This window comes from Carcharodon carcharias, chromosome 5 (genome assembly GCF_017639515.1).
Source record: "Carcharodon carcharias isolate sCarCar2 chromosome 5, sCarCar2.pri, whole genome shotgun sequence".
NCBI lineage: Eukaryota > Metazoa > Chordata > Chondrichthyes > Lamniformes > Lamnidae > Carcharodon > Carcharodon carcharias.
In genome coordinates, this window is record NC_054471.1 from 143,870,701 (window position 1) to 143,894,091 (window position 23,391).

General features: G+C 42.8%; 1 protein-coding gene across 3 annotated transcripts in view; it reads right to left on the bottom strand.

Annotated features, from left to right (window-relative positions):
- Positions 1-23,391, bottom strand: part of epha7 (eph receptor A7) — a 317,267-nt gene that overhangs the window by 285,145 nt on the left and 8,731 nt on the right. For all 3 annotated transcript variants that reach the window (XM_041187949.1, XM_041187948.1, XM_041187950.1), the window contains exon 3: positions 22,015-22,684. In XM_041187949.1, coding sequence (XP_041043883.1) covers positions 22,015-22,684 — 670 coding nt within the window. The remainder of the gene's footprint in view (positions 1-22,014; positions 22,685-23,391) is intronic.

The following is a 23,391-nucleotide window of genomic DNA, read 5'->3' on the forward strand; positions in this document are numbered from 1 at the left end:
GAGGGCTAAGAAACAGAAAGGGGATGGGGATGGAGGAGGGAATTCAAGAGCTAAAGTTGTTGAATTCAATATTCAGTCCAGAAGGCTGTAAAGTGCCTAGTCGGAAGATGAGGTGCTGTTCCTCCAATTTGTGTTGGGCTTCACTGGAACAATGCAGCAAGCCAAGGACAGACATGTGGGCAAGAGAGCAGGGTGGAATATTAAAATGGAAAGCGACAGGGAGGTTTGGGTCTTTCTTGCGGACAGACCGAAGGTGTTTTGCAAAGTGGTCGCCCAGTTTACGTTTGGTCTCTCCAATGTAGAGGAGACCGCATTGGGAACAATGAATGCAGTAGACTGAGTTGGGGGAAATGGAAGTGAAATGTTGCTTCACTTGAAAGGAGTGTTTGGGCCCTTGGACAATGAGGAGAGAGGAAGTGAAGGTGCAGGTGTTACATCTTTTGCTTGGGCATGGTGAGGTGCCATAGGTAGGGGCTGAGCAGTAGGGGGTGATGGAGGAGTGGACCAGGATGTCACAGAGGGAACGATCCCTACGGAATGCCAGCGGGGGGGGGCGGTGAAGGGAAGATGTGTTTGGTGGTGGCATCATGCTGGAGTTGGCGGAAATGGCGGAGGATGATCCTTTGAATGCGGAGGCTGGTGGGGTGATAAGTGAGGACTAGGGGGGCCCTATCATGTTTCTGGGAGGGAGAAGGCGTGAGGGCGGATGCGCGGGAGATGGGCTGGACACGGTTGAGGGCCCTGTCAACGACCGTGGGTGGAAAACCTCGGTTAAGGAAGAAGGAGGACATGTCAGAGGAACTGTTTTTGAATGTAGCATCATCAGAACAGATGCGACGGAGGCGAAGGAACTGAGAGAATGGGATGGAGAACTTACAGGAAGCGGGGTGTTAGGAGCTGTAGTCCAGGTAGCTGTGGGAGTTGGTAGGCTTGTAATGGATATTGGTGGACAGTCTATCACCAGAAATTGAGACAGAGAGGTCAGGGAAGGGAAGGGAAGTGTCAGAGATGGACCATGTGAAAATGATGGAGGGGTGGAGATTGGAAGCAAAATTAATAAATTTTCCAAGTCACGACAAGAGCATGTAGCAACACCGAAGTAATCATCGATGTACCGGAGAAAGAGTTGAGGGAGGGGACCGGAGTAGGACTGGAACAAGGAATGTTCCACATTCCCCATAAAGAGACAGGCATAGCTGGGGCCCATGCGGGTACCCATAGCCACACCTTTTATTTGGAGGAAGTGAGAGGAGTTAAAGGAGAAATTGTTCAGTGTGAGAACAAGTTCAGCCAGACGGAGGAGAGTAGTGGTGGATGGGGATTTTTCGGCCCTCTGTTCGAGGAAGAAGCTAAGGGCCCTCAGACCATCCCAGTGGAGGATGGAGGTGTAGAGGGATTGGACGTCCATGGTGAAGAGGAGGCGGTTGGGGCCAGGGAACTGGAAATTGTTGATGTGACGTAGGGTGTCAGAGGAACCACAGATGTAGGTTGGAAGGGACTGGACAAGGGGAGAGAGAAGGGAGTCAAGATAGCGAGAAATGAGTTCCGTGGGGCAGGAACAAGCGATCTGTCTGCCGGGACAGTCCTGTTTGTGGATTTTGGGTAGAAGGTAGAAGCGGGCCATCTGAATTTGGGTGACCATCAGGTTGGAAGATAGGGTCCCGCTTGTCCTCACTTATCACCCCACCAGCCTCCGCATTTAATGGATCATCCTCCGCCATTTCCGCCGACTCCAGCCATCACCAAACACATCTTCCCTTCACCGCCCCCCCGGTGGCATTCCGTAGGGATCGTTCCCTCCGTGACACCCTGGTCCACTCCTCCATCACCCCCTACTCCTCAACCCCCTCCCACAGCACCTTCCCATGCAACCGCATAAGATACAACACCTGCCCCTTCACTTCCTCCCTCCTCACTGTCCAAGGGCCCAAACATTCCTTTCAAGTGAAGCAGCATTTCACTTGCATTTCCCCCAACTTAGTCTACTGCATTCATTGCTCCCAATGTGGTCTCCTCTACATTGGAGAGACCAAACATAAACTGGGCGACCACTTTGCAGAACACCTGCGGAATGTCCGCAAGAAAGACCCAAACCTCCCTGTCGCTTGCCATTTTAACACTCCACCCTACTCTCTCGCCCACATGTCTGTCCTTGGCTTGCTGCATTGTTCCAGTGAAGCCCAACGCAAACTGGAGGAACAGCACCTCATCTTCTGACTAGGCACTTTACAGCTTCCAGACTGAATATTGAATTCAACAACTTTAGATCTTGAACTCCCTCCTCCATCCCCACCCCCTTTCCATTTCTTCCCCTTCCTTTTGTTTTTTCCAATAATTTATATAGATTTTTCTTTTCCCACCTATTTTCATTATTTTTAAATCTTGTATGCCCTGCTAGTCTTTCCACCCCACCGCTACTAGAGCTGTACCTTGAGTGCCCTGCTATCCATTCTTAATTAGCACATTGTTTATATATCACCACCTTCAACACCTCTTTGTTCTTTTGTCTGTGACATCTTTTGATTATCTGCTCCTATCACTGCTTGCTTGTCCCTACAACCACACCCCCCCACTTCTCTGCCCCCACCCGCTACCACCCTCCCCCCCCACCAACCTTAAACCAGCTTATATTTCACCCCTCTCCTAATATTCACTCAGTTCTGTTGAAGGGTCATGAGGACTCAAAACGTCAACTCTTTTCTGCTCCGCCGATGCTGCCAGATCTGTTGAGTTTTTCCAGGTAATTCTGTTTTTGTATTAGCTTCCATATTTCTGTCAGCGGCCATTATAAGAAAACAAGGGTACCACTGGGTTGGCTCCCTCCAATTGTCCTTTCTTGCCTTGGAGGAAGAATCCTGCATTCACTCTCATCCTTTTTCCAAGCAGCACATGATTCAGTTCCTCAAACTTTCAAGATTCAAAACACATTGTGAGAGAGCGATGAGCCCTGCCAATCCATCACAGGGCATGTTTTCAGCCTGCACCACTCCACTGTTGCTGTTCCTCTTTCAATAAATTCTGAAGTGAAAATTCTGGCTGTGCCCTCTTCCTTCCTGTGACCTGATTATTTTGGGAAGATGCCACAACATGGTCAATGAATACAGCTCATCATCTTTCACTCAATGGTTTAAATAGGATCCAGACTTAAGAGTGTGTTGCTTATTCCAGGAAGGAAAGTTGCATTATTGATCTGTGTAAGGTATTAAAGGAATTGATCCCAATTTTTGTAACACTGATTCGCTCTGCACCATTGGTCCATTGGGAAGATTTTGCTCAAACAGACATTCCAGTAAAATACTTTTTCTTTATAATATTGCATTTTAGACTGTTCAACAAAGATACTCAAAAAATAAATATTTGCTTGTTATTATAAATTATCACTTTGAAACTGATTTGCAGATTTTTTTTTAAATTTTGCTGTGGAATTTTTGTTTTTTCAAAAATGGCAAACATCATAGGCCAGAACTTTCCACCTCCCCCCTCCCACTGGGGAGGCATTGAAATCTCTGTTCACATCAGCGGGACCAGAAGACATGTCTGGGGCTAGAAAACTCTGGGTATAGTTTAAATATTGCCATCAATTGCTTTTTAACTGAAGTAGATAAATGATTAACATTGTTAGCAATGGGTCCTAATTCTTCACTGCCAAGTTTTCAACATCGCCTGGGCAGAGTGCAAAGAGGAACATTAACCAGGGAGAAATCAACAGCTGTAACAGAACCCACCAGATTTTGCTTCCATTAATTTAAATGGAAAGGGAACAGGCAGTTGGGTTATGGGTGCACATTGCTCCCTGCCTGATTTTCCCCTCTGTACAGGCAGTAAAGGTGAAAATCTACCCGATCTTTTCTTTCAGATTGTTACTTCCTGGGCCTTTTATTCACGTGTTATTAATTCATCTTCAGCATAAGTTAAATTCAAGAAAGCGTAAGGTTCTAATTGGGTTAAATGTTCAACCTGGTTTAGTTCAGTCAGACTCATGAGATCTGTAATGCGTAACGTGTCTTGGGATCTTTTAAGATATTTCTTTATTTACATTTGACATGGTACGTAAATAGTCCAATGCATTACATAGCAAGCTGCACATATGGAGCAATCTGCAAAAAGTGTGTGATACATCCAAAGTATCAGATTAATCTGTAATGTCACACTGCACAGGAATACAAACAATGGATTTGATATTGGTTAGTGATAGGATCTAGATGTTTGCTGAGATTGAGTTCACTGGTGAACTCTGCCATTGACCCCACCAATATTTTTTATATATTCTTTCATGGGATGTGGGCATCGGTGGCTCGGTCAGCATTTTTGTTGCCCATCCCTCGTTGCCCTTGAGAAGGTGGTGGTGAGCCACCTTCTTGAACCACTGCAGTCCATGTGGTGTAGGTACACTCACAGTGCTGTGAGGGAGGGAGTTCCAGGATTTTGACCCAGTGACAGTGAAGGAACGGCGATATATTTCCAAGTCAGGATGTGTGGCTTGGAGGGGAACTTGCAGGTGGTGGTGTTCCTATCTATCTGCTGCCTTTGTCCTTTTAGCTGGTAGAGGTCTTGGGTTTGGAAGGTGCTGTCAGAGGAACCTTGGTGAGTCTCTGCAGTGCATCTTGCAGATGGTGCACACTGCTGTCACTGTGCATCGGTATTGGAGGGTGTGAACATATGTGGGTAAGTGGTAGGTCATCCCATTAGGTCCAGTTGGTATCCACTGCATGAGGGGCACAACTCAGGCACTTGCCTGGCACAGGTGGCCAGACTGATGTGGAAAACACTAACCTGTTTGTAGTAATTATGGTTTTATTTAGTGTGTAATGTACCTTTAAGAATAATACTTGGTAGACATGTTCACATAATCTGTAGTGACCAATAGGAGAGTAGCGCGGGTTATCTCAGGGGTCAGTGTAGAAATAGAGTTAGAGTTGAAAGCACACATGTAGTTGCTGCTGAGTATATTGTAAATAAACTTAATGTTTCAACCCAAGTAGTGTCTGCAGATCAACTCGGCCACCCTACAACACTGTTCCCCCAATACCACCTATGCCAAGTGGACTTTTCTGCACTGTGTCTTTACTTCCTTATCGGGGTTCCAGGCTATAACTCGTGCCTGACCTCAAACTTGGCAGAGTTAATTTCCATCCACTAGAAATCCAGTACTCCCTTTCTCTCTCAGCATATCAGCACCTGAACTTACACTGAATCCCTGCAAGGCTGTAGATACCAAACCTAACTGTAGAAGGAGTTCTTATCCTGAGCCATATTTTCTCCATATCAGTATTCTTCTTTGCTGTGATCAGTAGCTCTGCTCTTAAAAAATGCCACTGGAAACTTCTGTACAAGTCTGGAATTTGTTGTATCTGGGTGTTAGTCACGTTTACATTCATTCCACCAGACTTCCGCAAGGTAGCACTGAGAGTCTGCCAACAGCTGAGCAATTTTGGGGTCAATATATTTAAAGCTTTTGCATCAATAATATGCTGGGAACAAACAATATCATAAAGAAAAAAATGTTGCCCTGACCAATATTTATCCTTTAACTATTGCCACCAAAGGGGGCTTACTGATCATTTACTTGTTCTGCGCAAATAGGTTGCCATATTTGCTTAGAAAACTAACAAGAATGACTATTCTTCAAAGTAGCTCATCGGCAGTGAAGCACCTTAGGCATGAAAGTTCTACATAAATGCAGGTTCCTCCTTTTTTCAAAGTGACAGATTTAAAGAATGATTTGATGTTCGGCATTAATATTAAATCCAACATAACTGCCCAATTTTAGTCCTTAACTCCGATAATCTTTGGAACGGAATAATCTTTCACTTTCCATTTTGTGAGATTATTTACCTGGATTAAATCAAGGCTGTATTGTATTAACACACTTGCAATCCAAACTATGGCATAACATGTTTTAACATGACAAAAATTAACCTTTTGCTATTGTCAAATTTCCAAACAACGAGATGGCAACTAATGTAATGCTGCACACAAAGACTGCTGAAACAGCAGTATTGCTTTAAAGAAAGCACACCTCCTGTGATTTCAGTGTCTAAATGGTAAACAATATCTCAATGAGAAAACATCAAAGAAAGACAAATTGACTCCTGTACTGCTCCTTGGCTAAAAGCTACAGTCTGTGTGACAGTGAGACACGCAAGCTGAGAAGGTTTCATGCTTGATCTTTGGTCTTTGCTGAATGATGGCAACATTACAATTCTCTTCAGTGCCCCTGGGCTAGAGAGAAGGAAAAGAGTTTCTACAGAGTCTCTAGCTCCTGACTGCAGTCCTTATCCCTGATCAGATCACTATTAGTGTAGGTGAGAACAGGATGAGGCTCAGTTCTAATGTCCCACTTGGCTGGATATCCTTCCAATATTGTCAATGAAGAAAATGAAAGGTCAATTAAAGGTGGCACAAGGGAGCTGCTGTGTTTCTGCAGCCCAGTATGAGTTATTGTTTTCAAGAAGCAAAATGTGAGCTTTCAGGGGGTGAAATGTCTTGGGAGCAAACATAAAAAGAGCAAAAATGAACCAGCCACCTGTTTTGCACCCCATCTGACATTTTTTTCCCATTAAAGTCAGTGGAAAAGAAACTTGGACAAGTGATAAAATGGTTGCTGATTCATTATCAACTTTTCTGCCAAAGAAAATTTCACCCCCTTATTGTCAGGTATCCAATGCATTTGCTGAAGAACCCTTAGTTTAAATAAAGAAAGTTCCTGCTTTTGCACTATGACAAACAAGACCATTTCCTTCCCACGTGATAGAAGAGTTATGCAGGGCCAGTGCAAAAGATTGTTAGAAAAGTATGAAATGAAGATCAATAATTATTTGTTGGCACAGGTAGAGTAGGTAAGGCTATGTGGGGACAGCTATGAGGTAATCAACACAACACAAAAGAGTTTTATTGTGATCTCCTTTATTTATTTATCCTGAGCTTTGACTCTACCTCAGCTGATTTCCCTTCAAGCAGCCAAAGTTGATGGGAGGAATCATCCCAGTTTTCCACTAAGTGCAGTAGCAGGTGGGTAAAATGTTTTACCCGCCGGCCATGATGGCGAGTTTTCACGAAATATCGTTCCAAACCCACCTCATTAATTATGCATTCCTGGGAAACATGCCAGTTCCATGGCAGGCGGAGTCCTATTCGCCTGCCACACTGTCACCTCTCCACTTCATCAGGCCAGGCACCACATTTAAAGAACAGCCACAGTTAATGCTTCCACCTTAGGGCTGCAGCAAAGAAGACATGGCCCCGAAAGACAAGAAGACTGCAGCCTTCAAGTGCCGTTTAGATGCCGTGGAGGCCCACTGTGATGTCCTCTACCCCCATTCTGGCCACAGGAGGGACAGCAACATTACCACTCCAGCTTGGTAGGCGATGGCAATGGTGGTCGGTGCCAATGCTGCACAGAAGAGGTTGGCCATCCAATGCAAATAGAGGATGAATGATCCCATCCATGCAGCCAAGGTATGACAACCATCTCATCTAAACTCACACACTCAAGCCCATCACACATTCACTGGCATCTCACTCACTGCCAACTCAAGGGATGTCACCACCCATTCCCACACACATACCCTCACATGTCCACCTAACCTAATCTCCTCTGGAGACTGCCTCCTAGGCCACTTGCACAGATCAATATGTGTCCCCATACACCGTCTGGGATACCCCCCTTCCTCGCCCTGCAGCCCCTTGCCTTTCCTGAGGTCACTTCTCCACCTTTGCTAAGTAAGCTCTGGCCCTGCAGTTATTGAAAAGCCACCCACAAACGGCTGATCTGGTGGGTACAGATCTGCCGTGAGCCCCCCTAAAAGTGATGTGGTGTTGTCTGGGATGCCCGGTGCTGATGACTTTGAGTGCTGACCGAAGCAAGTCAGGTAAACAAACCTTGAAGCACTGAGTGATGTGCAGCCCACCAAGCGCTGTTGTGAAACACATCAGCGGGGTGGATGATCCAGCAGGGAAGGGACGATTCCAGCAGGCGGGCCTAATAATGATATGCTGATGTATTATAATGAGTTCCCAGCGTCCGGTGCCGGAGAGCACATTGGCGAGCTGAGCGGACAATCACGAACTGGTTTCATACCATCGTGAAACCGATCACGCCATATTGTCTGCTCACACAATCAAACCTGCCCAATGGCAGACATGGAAAATCCCAACTGACGATAAAGCTATTCTGCTTGAATTTTCTTAATATGTATATATATTGCCTTCATCAAGAGAGGGCATGTATTGGAAATAGGGCTGGGTTTAGAGCTCCCTGCTGACAGTTTGAAGGCCAGGGCACATACTCAATTCAGTGGATAATTAATGCCCACTTAAGGACCTCATCATGCCACTGTTGGCGTTTGACTGGCAGCAAGAAGCCCAAGCCAAGCACCTGCCCGTGCATGTGCTGGTGGTGGGGAAGGGGTCTCTCCTTAACTAGCTCCCTGCCCCATTGGAGAGGCCCCCAAGATGTAAACCATCCCCCAGCCTCTCAACCCCACCCCGTCCCGCTTGCCGATCTTCAAACGGTTCCAATCCATCACAGAGAAAAAAACAAAAAACTGCGGATGCTGGAAATCCAAAACAAAAACAGAATTACTTGGAAAAACTCAGCAGGTCTGGCAGCATCGGCGGAGAAGAAAAGTGTTGGAGGAGTGGAACAGGATGTCCCGGAGGGAACGATCCCTACGGAATGCCGGCAGGGGTGGTGAAGGGAAGACGTGTTTGGTGGTGGCATCATACTGGAGTTGGCGGAAATGGCGGAGGATGATCCTTTGAATGCGAAAGCTGGTGGGGTGATAAGTGAGGACAAGGGGGACCCTATCATGTTTCTGGGAGGGAGGAGAAGGCATGAGGGCGGATGCGCGGGAGATGGGCTGGACACGGTTGAGGGCCTTGTCAACGACCGTGGGTGGAAAACCTCGGTTAAGGAAGAAGGAGGACATGTCAGAGGAACTGTTTTTGAATGTAGCATCATCAGAACAGATGCGACAGAGGCGAAGGAACTGAGAGAATGGGATGGAGTCCTTACAGAAAGCGGGGTGTGAGGAGCTGTAGTCCAGGTAGCCGTGGGAGTCGGTAGGCTTGTAATGGATATTGGTGGACAGTCTATCACCAGAAATTGAGACAGAGAGGTCAAGGAAGGGAAGGGAAGTGTCAGAGATGGACCATGTGAAAATGATGGAGGGGTGGAGATTGGAAGCAAAATTAATAAATTTTTTCAAGTCCCGATGAGAGCATGAAGCAGCACCAAAGTAATCATCGATGTACTGGAGAAAGAGTTGTGGGAGGGGGCTGGAGTAGGACTGGAACAAGGAATGTTCCACATACCCCATAAAGAGACAAGCATAGCTGGGGCCCATGCGGGTACCCATAGCCACACCTTCTATTTGGAGAACTCTTTTCTTCTCCGCCGATGCTGCCAGACATGCTGAGTTTTTCCAGGTAATTCTGTTTTTGTTTCCAATCCATCACAGTTCACCTCCTCATTGCCCGGGCACAGTACCGGCATTTGCCACCATTCCTGCAAACGCTACTGGCACATCAAAGACTACCGGCCTCTGATTAGCTCTCCATATAATTCAGCCCATAATTTCCACTTTTAGATCCCAGGGGAAAATTTCCAATGTATGTTATTCACAGGAAAATCATAAACACATTATTTATACAATGTTTATGATCTTACAATAATTAATGAACAGTAAAGACCCTCCCCCTATTTATATAGAATCTACAGCACAAAAACAGGTCATTCAATCTGTGTCATGTTTACACTCCACACATAAGACCATAATAGGAGCAGGAGTAGGCCTTTCAACTCTTTCAGCCTGCTCTGCTAATTAGTGAAATCATGACGGATTTTCTACATCAATTTCACTTTCCTTGCACTATCTTCATATCCTCTGGTTCCCTTAAAATCTAAAATCTATTGATCTCTGTCTTCAATATACTCAATAACTAAGCATCCACAATCCTTTGAGGTACAGAACTACAAAGATTCACAACCCTTTGAGTGAAGAAATTTCTCCTCATCTCAGTCCTAAATGGCCAATACCTTCTTATCTCCAATACTGAAGATGGCCAGAGGTAATATTTTTGTCCCTGTTTGTTAGTTTGTTTGTTTGCTCATTAAAGAAAATCTAAAAAAAAATTAATGGACAGGTTTCAACAAAACTTGGTACACAGAAAAGGTATGGCCCAAGGAAAAATTAATTCATTTTTGGCTTAGATGTGGATAGGGATCTTGGGTTTTTTTAAAAGTTATTACCATTGGGAGGTTGGGCGAATTGACCTTTTTTTAATAGAATTTTGTGGGTTGTTTTAATTAGAATGCTGTTGATTGTTTTAGAATGTTGCGGATTGTCCCAGCTGCTGTGGTGGAATTTGTCACAGCTTCCAAAATGTGAGCAGAGTTTTAAGAGCAGGTTGTTGGATGTGGATTGGCCTGAAGCCTCCACAGTGAGATAGAAACTCTTAGTAAAAAGATGTATTTTATCAGCTTTGTGGGTACAGGGCATCAACCAGGCAGGGAAAAGCCTTAAGGGAAGAATTGTGTAATTCGGTTAACACATCATTGATAGAGGGATGTACTCTACTGAGTGTCCTCTTCACTTGTCCTAAGACTAACAATCATTTGGTAGTGCAGAACTTTTTTCAGCAATGCTCATGTTCTAAGACTGTGACCCCCTAGTTCTACATTCTCCGACCAGGAAAAACACCCTCCCAGCATCCAACCTCACAAGCTCCTTAAGGATTTGATGTGTTCCAATGAGGTCAACCCTCTTCTTCTAAACTCTACGGAACACAGGTCAATCTCTCCTCCTAGGATATGCCCCTCATCCGTAGAACCAGTCTAGTGAATCTTTGTTGCACTCTCCATAACACATGTATATCATTCTTTAGTGAGCCTCTAAACTGTTCACATAAGCCTTTCCCCACTCTAGTTACCTTTAACAACCTCTGCCCTTTATATTATTTTAATCCCTTTTTTCTCTGACATGCATCAAGTTGCCTTTTAAATACATCGATGTTGTCTGCTTCAATTATGTCATTCTCACCTCTGTGAGAAAAAATTCCAAGCTTATTTATTTGATCTTTTACTGGCTATCTTATACTGGTAGCCACTTGCTCCTTGTTTTGTATTCTGGGCTCACTTGTAAATGAAAACACAGGTGGTAATTGGTCCTTGTGCTTTTCCCAGATAGAAATGCATGAAGTACCAATTCCGTGACTCTACCGCACTCTTGAGGGCCACTGCCAACCCCCCAAGTGCCACCCCATTCCACTGTCATCCACCCCATCCCGGGATTTACCTGTGGCCAGTCTGTTGGCAAGCCTCACAGATGGAAATTAATCCCTTAGAAATCAACAAGCTGCTTTTGGAGGGGAGACAGGAGCCTACAACTTGGCTGAGATATTGAAATAAGGCAGGCCTAAGTTCAGGTGAACCTTGTGCCTCCCAGTTTTGGCTGCATGCTGTTAGTTATACTCTCCAAAATTGAGCCAGAATCAATTTCTACCTAAGTATTTCCAATTCAAATGCCTTTGTACAGCATCTGTGAGCTTCATACAATCCCATGCCAGATACTTCATGCCTTTCTTCAACAATCTCTTATCATTGACACACTTTAATCCAATTGTAAAACAGCAACCCCAACAGCATAAGTGTGACAATTTCCATTTTCTGAATTAGCCAATCTTCTAGCTTGACCAGGTAAGGGTACAAAACTCAAACGGTAATTCACTGTGCTCTCAGACACTTTGTCATGGGAAGTAGCTAATACAAATGCAAGTTTTGTATTATTATTAAACTGTGGTCTGTTTTGTGCTGTGCAGCCAGTGTCAATGGAGAAGTGCTTTGAGGCTACCCAAACTCATCTCGCACAGAAATACACAAAGGGAAGTCCTCAATTCCATGAGTTTCAGCTGTATCTGAACCCATGTCCCCAAATTAAAAGCTGGGATTTTCTGTTTTTAGCCTCACCCGTCCATTAAACTGAAAGGTTGGGAGATGTTGTGCTAGCAAGCAGAGAAAGCAGGAAACCACAGCCAAGGAGACAGTGCTTATTGTGCTTACTGTATCACCCAATCCCTCCTGAAGGAACTATTACCAAAAGTAACCATGCCCTTAAAGATTTTGCCACTGAATGGACAATGCGTCCAGTTCAATATAATCAAGGGAGCCATGAAATATCTGAACTTGCCATTCATCAAAAAGCAAAATACAGAAGATGCTGGAAATATTAAATAAGGAGATAAAATGCTGGATAACTCAGCAGATCATGCAGCACAATGAGCTCAATGTATAAGCTTCTCCACTCCCACAAGGTGCTACCTTCTTGTTCCCACACAACAGCCAGACAGTCATATTTCCAACTTTAGACTGTTTTTCTTAAGAACTTGAGAAGTTTCAAATGAGAAACAGCTGATAGCAGACTTATAATTCAAGTTGAAGCAAGCTCAAGCAGAGGTCAGATAGGAAGGCGATTATAACACAATATTTAAACAAAACAATTGCATAACATGATTATAAGCATGAAGGGAACTGTAAAATGTGCTTTAATTAGATATATCAATATTAAAGAAAGGACAGGGGTAAATTTTATGATCATATATGGACTGCAAAAGCCATTTAAGGAATGGAGCTGTGTACATTTAATAATAGTATATCTATATATCATATCAAACTAAACTGAGTGAGATTTGACAAGCCTGAATTTAATCCAAAATCCCCCCATCTTCTTATAGTGATATATTCAGGAAAAGGGGCCCAGCAGCTTTTCAATTAGGAGAACCTTGCCATTTTTACTGAGTTTTTTCTTTCACTATTTATAACTTTTTTCTTGAGTTAAACTATTTTCTTGAAGTACAACTTTCAAAGGCGCCTTACTTCACAAGTGTACTCCTTACCCCTGCTGCTAAGGAAGAATGATTCAGAATTTGCTTGATTCTATAAAACCTTCAATATGCCAGCTTGTCTATGTTAAATACTTCAGGGAAAAAAAAAATCAAAGGACAACAATGAAGTCGCACTAATAGTAATCTACAAAGGCTTAAGCACTGTGTACAAGAAAAACATTGGGCTATCAGGCAAATGAAAAAAAAATTGGCAACTTAAAACTCCTGCCATTTTCAACAAGATTCAGGACAGATCTATGATCCTCCCACTGAGATAAAATGGAAACTTTTTCAGTTTATTTATGGCAAAGTAACTAAGCTAGTATTCGGTTTCTTTTAAACTTGTCCTTTTAAGAAAAAGTCTCTCCATTCATCTCCCACTTTTTATAAAGGTAGAGACTACATGCCAAGCCCCAGCCAAGACACGGAGACTCTTTGCACTACAGTACCGACCGGTGCTTCCCAACATTGAATGCATCTTGAAGTATTGCCTAAAATTAATGCAATGCCACATTTAACAGTGCATTATCAACATATGTATTGTATTCAGATGAGCACTTGAAACACCATAGCATACAGGGCTATGGGCCAGGTGCTGGAAAATGGGATTAGAATAGATAGTCACTTGATGGCCAGCATAGACACGATGGGCTGAAGGTCCTGTTTCTGTGCTGTATAACTCTATGACTTTATATTGGACACGCTCATGTCAGGCACAAGTTCTGGAATATTCAGAAAAGGATCAGCTCCAAATACTCAGCTAAACTGTCTCCCCAGTAGGTTCATATTGCAGAATAGTTACATTTGCTTTCCTGCAGTATTTTTTTATCTAGGCCAATTGGAATAAGATCACATGGCTCTGATCATGCCATCGTACACTCCTGCAGCTACCAAGAACTTGAAAGGTCTTGAAGAACTTTGCATCCCTTGAACAGGGGACATTAAATTGATCACAACAACTTCCAGATTTACTCAGTAATATAACCAGCTCACTGTAATAAGCCACATTACAGTTTGTCTGCCGCATCATCTTATGAGCACTCATTCATACTACCTCCACACAGATCCCAATAAGGTTTGTCATTCTCCAGTTAGTGCTTTTATGCATTTCCAAATGTTAACAGGATTACTGAAAGAAAGAATTGCTGTAAACAAGATGTTGGCTTGCTTCCAAAATTGTATATTCAACAAATGATTGTCTTGGATTAATGCCAAGGATGGAGCGTGCACTTGCACATACACACTGCTATACTCAACTGCAAAGACAACATTCCTCTGTAATAATACCAATGTCTACAAAACTGTGGTTTTAAATTAACAGCACTGGATTATTAAAATCATTTATACAAAAATCTAATTAGAGCGCACAGCTTCTTTATTTTTATTCGATTACTCCCCTACACTCCTAAGGTGTTGACTCAAGCTTCAATTCCATTCAGTACCATTGTACAGGCACCAGCAGACCTTCACTACCTTATACCCCCTAGCAATCTTCATATGTAAACCTGGACATTGAGGCCGAACAGACAAACCTAATCATGTCTTGGTGTGATGTCCATACGTGTGCATGTTCTAGTGAACATAAGTTGAATGAATTAATAGTTCCTAGCCCAGGATTCTGTCATGCCCTCGCTGCAGCACTACTGAGATCAGTGAATATGCCACAGCTCAACCTTCGGGCCTTCCAAATCTATGCAACTCAGTAATACTTACCAAAAGAGCGATCAAAGCAATTCATTCAAAAAGAGATTGTCTTTGCTCTTTTTTACAAAATGGAGAAAAAAAAGAGGGGAGGCAGGATATGATGCAACTATATTCATCATCAGTAAATCTGGAAGAACAAATGAGCCTCTGAATTAGCAAGTCAAAATTGCAACAAATAAATTATGTTAAAAGAGGCCAGATCAAAAAAGAAAAAAAAATGATTAAACTAAGACTACTTAGTTACTTGAAAACTAAGCAAGTGTCATATTGTTTAGTCTCAATATCTCAATATCTTGGTTAATCACATTATTGCAAATGGCTGAAGTACACATAATAATATGATAAACCAAGCAGGTTCTTCCATTGAGACTTACCCATGAAGGAACAGTACATGACAGATGTTGAACCACAGTTCGCAGACGCACTGCATGAAGACTTTGGCCATTGTGCAGCTGGAACAGTGGTTCCAGGTATACAACATTGTGTCTGCAATATTGTAGTGGCATGTTTTATGGTGACTGCTGTTGTCATTATTGTCTGAGGGGATATTATTCCAAGCACAGTTCAAAAAATATTAATCCGACAGGAATTGCACCGCAGTAGCAATACCTGTGCACTCAGCGAAACAGAGCAGCCGAAGCATTTTATGTTTATCTTCAAGCCAGGTTTGCATAATTAATTATGTGTTTATTTTAAACAATATCACGTACTTGAAATAAATTAGCCATCCCCCCTCCCCCCATTCTGTACTACACTGCAGACACATCTGACTAAACTCAATGAGGCATTCTATTTGTTAACTCCTTATGTGCCGCTTGCTGCATTCCATGTGAAAACTATAGAAACTATCTGACTTATTCACAGGTGAAACAGATTAATGGCCTGGAATTTCTTGGGAAGTTGCAGCATAACTATGGTATAAAGGTATTCTTTTTTCAAGAAATAAACACGTAATTGATGTATGCAGGTTACATGGCAAATCATGGCTACATGTGAATTTTCTTGGCCTTAGAGCAATTTGAGTTAGGCCCACCAAAACGCCACCTGGTTTACTGACAACAGCTGTAAAACTGGCCGCTGTTTCGCTATCACCCACTTTACATTAAAATTACCTTGACTATGTCTGATGTTTTATAGCACTTTTTAAAAATTTCTCCTTAATGAGACATACGCTACATTTTTCATATCTTTGAATGCTATTTTATTTGTATTAACTATGTTACATTAAAAAGAGAAAAATGTTTCTTCAGACTATGTAATACTTTTTAAACATGTACAAATGATGATTTGATCACTTCTTGATTTAACTTGCATAACATCATTAAGATAAAGGGGGACTTAAAGAAGGAAGATAGTGTATGGTCCACACTTCCATCAGGCTCCATTGCTTATGGTGGTATTACACTTATCTTTCAGCATATAGTGATGGGCATAAGTTTCCAATGGCAGGATCTGCATAGAAACTGGTATAGTGGCATGATTTATACATAAATGCTATCCAGAAAGTACTACAGTATCTTGTTTTCTCTTAAATAAATATTCCCCTCATCCCTTCCTCCTTCATCCTAGGTCACAATCTGTGCTAACAGAGCACAAAGTAGCTGATCAGCTCCCAGGTGGCCACCAGTAACAATGCTGCAAAGTATTCAGGAGCAGCCTGCCTACGATTTTGCTTCACAACTCACAAGGAAGTCTCACACTCACCAGCACTCTCCTCAGTGATATAGCTGAGGCTAGGATTGCAACAGGGATGGGAAAATCAAGCATTGGTGTCACAGCTCTGCTGCAATTCACATCAATCCCATATTGTACCAGCTCACATTTAATTCCTTGTTACTGTCGAAGTCTTACCAAGTAGTTCCAAAAGCATTTTTAACAGATTTTCTGAGAACCAAGGTGAAGAATACCAACACTGGTGGATACAATAATATCCATTTTTGGAACTCAGTGCCAGCACCAGGTACTTGTAAGGCAGAGGTAGTATTATTAGACAGGAAGTTAGCTTCCTACCTCTAATCAATGGTCGTAAGTTTCCCCACAGTTGCTCCCCTTCCACTACTATAAATTTGACAGAAAATCTTGGGCCTGATTTTAACTCTATACAAGTGAAGAGTTTTGAACAAGTTAAATTTCACCTCTAATTTCCATATGTAAGCGGGATTTCCACTGCACTTTCAACAAGGTTATAGAAGCAGAGCAGGAATAGCTCAAAACAATTGCCAGTCCCAATCATAGGCTGGCAGCCTCTACTGCACCTATGTGGCATTTCTCCATCACCAGACCAGCCATCCTTTGGCTCCTCTTGAGCAAGATTGCCAATTTAGAGCCAATTTGCTGACAGTTTTGTGCAGTGGACCCAGTGCAAGTAAGAACTACACTAAATCAGCCCAACCTTATGTCAGACACTTACTAACAAGTAGTCTTTCAAACCAGCTGTCTGGGTTAGATTTAAAAGAGATACACTGTCCAATCCCCACCCAAGAAAATGGTCAGTGTTATTTTTAAAAAAGAGAAACAAAGACAGTCACATATTCATAAAGCACCTTGTCACATCTCTCAGAATGATCTCATACGTAATTAGTTTTACATGCTGTGACCGCTGCTATGCAAGCAAATGCCGCAGCCATTTTACACACCAATCGTTTAGACATCAAATGAGCTGAATCGCCTGTTAATCTGATTTTAGTGATGCTGACTGAGAGAAGAACATTTTCCTGGAATCACAGAGAATCCCATGTTCATCCTCAAAATAGTGCTAGGGATCTTCAACAACTATCTTGATCATTATTTATTATTTAAACTAATATCACTGACGCGAATTATCTTTTCATTATTTCATTGATGTTTGCTGTGCAAAATTAGTTGCCCTTTAAAGGGCCACTTGAGTTTGTTCAGAAAAGAGTAAGACTGATTTAAAAAATAGGATTAGCCTGAATCTTCTGGTCCATTACCAGCCTGCTCTCACCAATCTCTTCACCAGCCCAGGCCTGTGCGCCCACCCCCACCTCCCAACCCTGACAACCACCATCCTCAACAAGCCCAACCTTCAGCCTGATCTTTGAAAGAAACAATGGATTTTAAACTTCTGAAATGAGTAAGCAACAGCAATCTATTTGGCACCCTCTGTTCACTGGTTGAATTCAAAAAGAAAGCAAGGCTTGCATTGACTATCGTGCCTTCCATGACCTCAGAGTTTTCCAAAGTACTTTATAGCCAATGAATGACTTTATGAAGTGTAATCACTGTTGTCAAGTGGGAAACACAGCAGCAAAAATGCACACAGCAAGCTCCCACAAATATCAATGTAATCATCGGTTTTTATAGATTGAAGGATAAACGCTGGTAGGACACCAAAGATAACTCTGCTCTTTTTCAAAGTAGTGCCACAGGGTATTTTACGTTCACTTAACTAGACAGCAGGTGACTCAGTTTAACACCTCATCCAAGAGACAGCGTGCCGACAGTGCAGGGCTTCTTCAGTGCTGCTTTGGAGTGTCAGCCTACATTTTGTGCTTAAGGCCTGGAGTATCATCCTCAAGGCAGGTAGTGGGAGTTGGTTGTGGGAGTTGGGAAAATTCCCAGCTCGTCCTGCCTCGGGAGAAAGTGCCTGCACAGATGTGATATTCATTGTGGAGGGGTGCGGTTTGGTGGTGGTTGGTGGAGGGTGGTGGGTGGGAACAGGGTGGAGTCAGAGTCAGGCCAGCCAGCCTGGGAAAAAGTTTGGAGGCAACTACAAGGTACAGCCAACTGCTGAGGCAGGCTCTTTAAAAAGACGGTGGAGTGGGACTTGGTCCCAGTTAAAATAAAAAGGCTCTCTAGCCCTCACCTTTTCACACACTCTCCATGCCCTATCCATGCTGCCTCATGGCCCCAACACTCGACCTATGGGCACTCATGCCCCTATGCCAGGCTATGCTCCTCCATCCACCCCTCCCATGGCCCCTCATGCCCCTATGCCAGGCTATGCTCCTCTATTCACCCTCACCATGGCCGCTCATGCCCCTATTCAAGGCTATGTCCCTGCACACACCACTAATGGCCCCTCATGCTCCCTATGCAAGCAGCAGCACTTCCATGCCCACTGACACTTTCATGTCTCTGCTCTCAGCCAAAGAATACATAATGAAGGGCCCAGAAATCTATTAGTCTATTGAAACATCTGAGCCCCAGAGAAAACATTGCTTGATTGACAGTTCTGGCTCTCTAATCTCTGCTATCAATTGTGCAATGTTTATTTACACAAGGTGAAGAGGTTTCAAATGCTTGCTGTTTCAGCTATGGAAACTTTATAGGATCTGGGTGATTGACAATTATATTGCCCTATAACAAAATAACTTTCTTTTAACATGGTGAACAGTTATGATTGAATGACTGTTTTTATTAACAATTTTTATACATCCTATTGTCACTATGGCGTTCATTGGTTCCACAAAGTGTATAGTGGGTCAACAGACATGAAGGTGCCACAGCTTGGCATAGGGGGGCCACTGGGAGTGGGCAGAAGGTCATATATTGGCATGGGGGCATGAGGGCCATACGGTTGCATAAGGGCATGCCTTGGCATGGGGGTATATGAGGGGCCAACGGAGTGGTTTGGGGACCGAACTTGGCAGGGTCAGGGCATGAGGGACAGTTTAGGAGCCAAAGCTTGGCATGGAGGACATGAAGGACCATACCTTGGCATAGGAATCATGAGGAGGACCTTTTGAACTTACGCGTTAAAGGGTTCCCTCATGCAGCCTATGGTTCATAACATCTTGGAAATGCCATGAACCACAACTCATTGAAAACCTGGCCCATCTCCATGAAATTTGTGGAGGATTAGGAGATGCCTATCCCTACAATGGAGCCGGCCAGGTCAGAAGTGCAGGATATGGGCTTTTGACCGAACCAGCCTGGAATCTTAAAAGTCAATCTCGAAAATCAGACAGCCTGGGAATGGAGTCAGGAATCCTGAAATCAGGACCTGGCTTCTATTTTTAAAGGGCTTCTAAGCCATTCTGACTTGATGAAAACCCAGCCCTAAGTCTCTGGACTGCATCTTGAACCCACAGCCCTCTGACTCCTAGGCAAAAGAGCCATGTCTGGCAATGTGAAGTAAACTGAGATTCAAATGTGACAATGGATCAGGCATCCTGACCATGGCTTTGGCTGGAAATAGCAGATGCCCCATCCACTCAATGCTCACTTCGGACACAAGTTGCAAACCTTTTGCCCCGCCCCTCACCCCTGCACCACTTGCACCAATAACTCAAAAGAGTTCAATATGAATAAAAGCTCACTGTAGGCAACTGGAGGACAAATAGGAAATTGGTTGGAAGGTATTCCTGTTGGATGCCAGTAGCATGTCTGCATCCATAAGACTCAATGCTTTATTTCTTTTTGTAGAATTACAGTGAATACTTTTCTAAGAATTTTACACATTGACTACATAAGGTTTGAAGCTTTTCTTTTAGTAAAGTCCATAGAGAGCCAGAAATGTGTCTTTTCTGAGTGTGTACAGACCACAAATTTGATCAAAAACCCAATGAAAATGCATCAACCCACCAAATAGAGTGGTACCAAAATACTGAATAGTTCTCACATGGAAACACTGCTATCGCACACAATTTTTAAAATAAGGCATAATGGTTTAAGAAATGCTTTCTCCTCTGTCCTGCTTACACAAAATTCCTTACTGTGAAAGCTAACAGACTTTTCTCATGGAGCACGTGTTTAATGTACAGATGCAACACTTTACAGTAAATACAGATGGTAATTATTTTCATTTTATCAGCACTGATGTTATTTGCATTGTGTTAAAATCCTTGAAATGTCTTGTTCTTTCTAAGTAACATTAAATCTGCAGTGCCTCAAATTGGTGTTTATGGGATGAGTTAAAGAAGCTTATCGTTGAAAATGGTTGGTGTTCCATTCAACCTTGATCTGTATTGAAGATTATTTTGTTGTTTTCAGCACGGAGCTGACATTAGAAAGTCGACGCTTTTTTGTGGACATATAGCAGTGCCCTGTACTCTTCTCCCTTTGTTCCTGCTGTATAGTTAGCAGGAACCAGGGGTCAGCATGTGCAAGCAATCCTGTCATTCCTGCCTGTAAACATTTAATTGACAGAATCACAGAATGGTTACAGCACAGAGGAGGCCATTCAGCATGTAGTGTCTGTGCTGGCTCTCCAAAGGAACGAGTTACCTAGTGCCACTCCCCACCTTCTTCCTGTAACCCTGCACATTCTTCTTTTTCAGATACGAATTCAATTCCCTCTTGAATGCCTTGATTGTGCTTGCCTCCACCACTCTCTCAGGCAGCGCATTCCACATCCTAACCACCCGCTGTTTGAGAAAGATTCTCTTCACGTCACCATTGCTTCTTTTGCCAATTACCTTAAATTTGAGCCCTCTTGTTCTCGATCCTTCCACCAATGGGAATAGTTTCTCGCTATCCCCACTGTCCAGACCTTACATGATTTTGAATACTTCCATCAAACCAATCAATTAATTAATTAATTAATTATCTTTAATACCAGTGAAGTTTGCAGGATAATTTTACCACGGCCTTTAGTTCTGTAATAGATGTTGGAAAATGACCTGATTGGCTGTGAGAACTGGAAAAATTTAGTGAGGAACTTGGGACCAGGAGCATAATTATTTAGGGGGGTTTTAACAAGTTAAAAAGTTAAACCTGAAATGCTATTTTCTTGATTTTTACAATGTGTATTTACCTTTTCTATTGCTTTTCTCCACTTTCCATCTGCACATTGATATATTGTCCTTCCACTTAGAATTTAGGGGGTTTGGCATGGTCATGCAATTCTCTGTAAACTGGCAAGCAGAGAATTAGGCAGCACAATCCAAGAAAGATTGGTGTGAATTGGATGCTTTCAGAATTCACACTGGGCATCACATTGCCCTCCTCTTCCTGATCCAACACCATGGGTTGCTTCATTTAGCATCGTAGCCAGAAATTAATAAAAGTCATTTCATTAATGCACTAATGGGTTTGTTTGACATCCAGACCTAGAACTAGCATCCACAAAGAAATCCAAAACAAAAACAGAATTACCTGGAAAAACTCAGCAGGTCTGGCAGCATCGGTGGAGAAGAAAAGAGTTGACGTTTCGAGTCCTCATGACCCTTCGACAGACCGATGCTGCCAGACCTGCTGAGTTTTTCCAGGTAATTCTGTTTTTGTTTTGGATTTCCAGCATCCGCAGTTTTTTTGTTTTTATCCACAAAGAAATGTTTGTTGTGAATCAAGCACTTCAACAACTTGAGTTTGGTTTAGAATTATGTCCAACAATCTAAAAGTTTAAGATTGATTCTTATAAAATTCTCTTCTTATTTTTTTGTAACATTTAATTTCTTGAGATGGGGCTTCAGGACTTATTTATTAATTATAGGTGTACCATTTCCATGAAAATGAAACACTTACCCTCGCATTCATCCCCTTTCTGCTGAAATCCTGCTTTGCAAATGCACTTGCCAATGGGCACCAACCACTCACCCTCTGCACTGCAGTGCATCTTAGGAGGGTTTTCTGTTTCCTCTTCTGCATCGCTGACACACGTTCCACGCACCTCCACCAGGGATGAAAATTCAGACCCTGTCACTGTGTCCGGGAAAACCGCCAAATTTTCCACAATAGACCAACACTTTTTATAGTAAACACGAACAGACACCAGGGCAATGCAGGCTCCCACATCCTGGAAAGCCAGGTAGAATCCCTTTTTCGACAAAGGCCCGATTTCTCGCACCTCTGTGTTAAGCTTCATTACACGCTCCCCAAGGTCCCCTTGTGTAAAACTTTCATCAGCTGCAATAGTATCTATTTTGAGGTACTGACTCTCCTTAATGTTCCAGCCAGCCTCTGAGTCACTTTCAAAGTAATATAGGTTAAATGTCTCCTTGCATGTCCCCAAGACTCCTGGAATGCTATTACAATCCCTCAGGGTAAACTTCACCTCCACAAATATCCTCTGAGCATTGCCTCTTGCAATCCAGTTAGTCCGCAGCCAGTTGTTCTGATTAGGTTCCATTACTCTGCATACCTGGTACGTGCGAATAGGAATGTAATTCTCATCTACTCCGCTGATCTCTTCCCACTGAAAGACAACAGTACAAGATGTAACCTTGCCATGGCATAACAATAACAGAGAACAAAAAGTCCAAAAAATGCATTATTTGTTTCTTTGTCAAATCTGCATTTTAAAACATTAAAAAGAAACAAAATTCACACGAGAGCTCTTGAAAAGGGACAAAATCAGGAGTGTCTACTGCAATGTGAAACACTATAAATTCTTTTCTGTCCTTGACGAATCAGTTGTGTTTTAGATTGGGCAGGTTTGGAGTATTGGAGATGTAAAGTTTACTATCAATGTGTTGTGAATGGCTTCTAAAATGGGATCATCACACAAAAACTTCCAGATGAAAGCCACACACACCAAACTACTCAACAACATCTATAGCTTCCAACAAGAAATGCAACACAATGCACCACCACCTTTTCAAGAGCAATTAAAGATGGACAATAAATGCTGGAGCGATGCACACATCCCATGAATGAATTAAAAAATTAATTTAATCAAAGCAATGTCACCTAATACTCTACTAGGTAATACCATCATCAAGCTCTTTTTACACTCTCCCTATGGGATAGTGCTTTGCATTTAAAGAAGCATCAGGGTAAATCTATATTATGGCAATTCACCGAACAGTCTGACAAAAGCAAAATATTGCGGATGCTGCAAATCTGAAGAAAATGCTGGAAATATCCAGCAGGTCAGGCAGCATCTGTGCAGAGAAACAGCAT